At 53.7% G+C, this 1803-nt stretch overlaps 1 protein-coding gene across 1 annotated transcript in view; it reads left to right on the top strand.

Moving 5' to 3' along the window:
• Positions 1-245, top strand: part of ARL6IP4 (ADP-ribosylation factor-like 6 interacting protein 4) — a 2663-nt gene extending 2418 nt beyond the window's left edge. The window contains exon 5 of the mRNA XM_009875425.1: positions 189-245. Within this exon, the coding sequence (XP_009873727.1) occupies positions 189-245 (57 nt within the window). The remainder of the gene's footprint in view (positions 1-188) is intronic.
• The last annotated feature ends 1558 nt before the right edge of the window (positions 246-1803 follow it).

A 1803-nucleotide genomic window follows, 5' to 3' on the forward strand; every position in this document is an offset into this window, starting at 1 on the left:
GTGGGTGGGGGCAGCCGGAGAGCTGCTGCATCCAGAATTGTTGTCTGGCTTCACTGGGGAACCCCCTCCCTGGCTCCACCAGGGCAAACTGAGCCCTGGCAGCTCCACAGGGACCCCGTGCGTGGGTGCTGGTGGTCCTTCATCCTTGGGCAGGCGATGCTGCGAGTGCCCTTGTCTCTCCTTTGCAGCAAGCAACCCGGGGAGACGGGCTGGCCTTCCAGGTGAAGACGGGGATGCTGCACTGAGCGCACGAGAGCTGTGCCGGGAGCCTGTCCTGCTGCTGGTGCTGAGCCTCTGTCTCTGGACCATGCAGACGACACGCGTCAAGATCCTTCCCCAGGGGCAGTCTCCAGCCACTCTGTAAGTTACTGACTGGGAAGGAGAGCAATTTTAATGGTTCATCTCCTAGTAAACAGCTTCTCCCCTCACCCCTGGCTGTCACGCATTTGCCCCAATGCCCCATTTGAGGCTGGAGGAGCTCAGCAGCACCCAGGGTGAGCATCTAGAGGTGCTGCTGCCCTTTGGCTCTGGGCTTTTGCAGGCAGGAGCCTACGCTGCTGCCAGGACAGGGTATGTGCTGGGCCTGCAAAATAAGCAGCTGGGTGCCACTTGTTCCTTCAGGGGCTGTGAGTTTTGCGCTCACTCAGCCCGCGCAGAGGGGAGCAGCCCGGTGCCTTTGGCTCTGCCCCACTAGGGTGCGGCCGGGCGTGCTTTGTAGAGAGGTGGCTTCGCTTTGCTGCCTGTTTCCTGCGTGCAACTTGTGTCCTTTCCCCACAGCATGGGCCCCAGGCAGCGTTGGGGATCTGGGCTACAGCTGGCCTTTCCCCCACTGCAAAGTCCATAAATCTACAAAAAAAAACCCCACAGACCCCACAAAAGGACAAATAGGTTAAAGGACAAATGGGTCCTGCAGGACTGACCCACAGCAAGAGTTTCCACGTTCTGTTCATCGCTGTAACCCCATTAAACTGGCGCCTGCTCACTTCTTGGGTTTTGTGACTTGTCCGTTTTTAGAGTCTAAACCCCCCTCAAAAAAAACCCCCAAACAAATCAGAGAGAGAAGAGCCTTCCCGTTTCTTTAATCTGTGTAACTCACAATGATACTGTACACAAAGCACACCCATCGGAACGATGCACTAACAGCAAGGAGGAGAAGGAAGTTGTACAGAAGGTTTGTCACACACAAGCGAGTCAGCGGCGGTACCGTACACACAGGGGGGGTCCCCAGCGCGGCTGCCGGCGCCCTCGGGCATGCCCTCCGGTGGTTCCCCACACATACGGTCTGTTATCCCTAAAGCAATTTTTTATAAATAAAATATTAAGTAACATCGTCGGAATACAAAATTGACAGTCGAGGGTATCAACAGGCAGAAGGGGTGCTGAGGATGGGGAAGGGACCGTAAGGCTTCTAGAACTAATAGGAAATGCAGCAAACGGTGGCGATACCTGAAGAAGGGGCTGCTACAGCAAGCACGGCGGCTGCTGGGCGGAGTGGGAGTTTGTTAGTAACCCTTTGGCTAGTTACTGCTCTTGGCTCGCGTTTCGGACACTGTAAACGTTTTTGGTATATTAGAATTTCGCCTCATCTGACTGAGCGATCTAGCAAACCCAGGAAAACAACTCAGAGGGAATGCACGGGCTCCTCTTTTTGTTTTTCAAAGACTTGTAAAGGGACAGCGTCAGGTAGAAAGTCTGGCCCAATAGCGTGGTCATACAAAAAGCTGGTTTTTTTATAAAAAAATAAAGAGTTTGATTCCCATGGAAACAACTGGGGGAAAAAAAAAAAAAAGACTGCCTGAGGAA

This window comes from Apaloderma vittatum, unplaced genomic scaffold, assembly GCF_000703405.1.
Source record: "Apaloderma vittatum isolate BGI_N311 unplaced genomic scaffold, ASM70340v1 scaffold2708, whole genome shotgun sequence".
In the NCBI taxonomy this organism is placed as follows: domain Eukaryota; kingdom Metazoa; phylum Chordata; class Aves; order Trogoniformes; family Trogonidae; genus Apaloderma; species Apaloderma vittatum.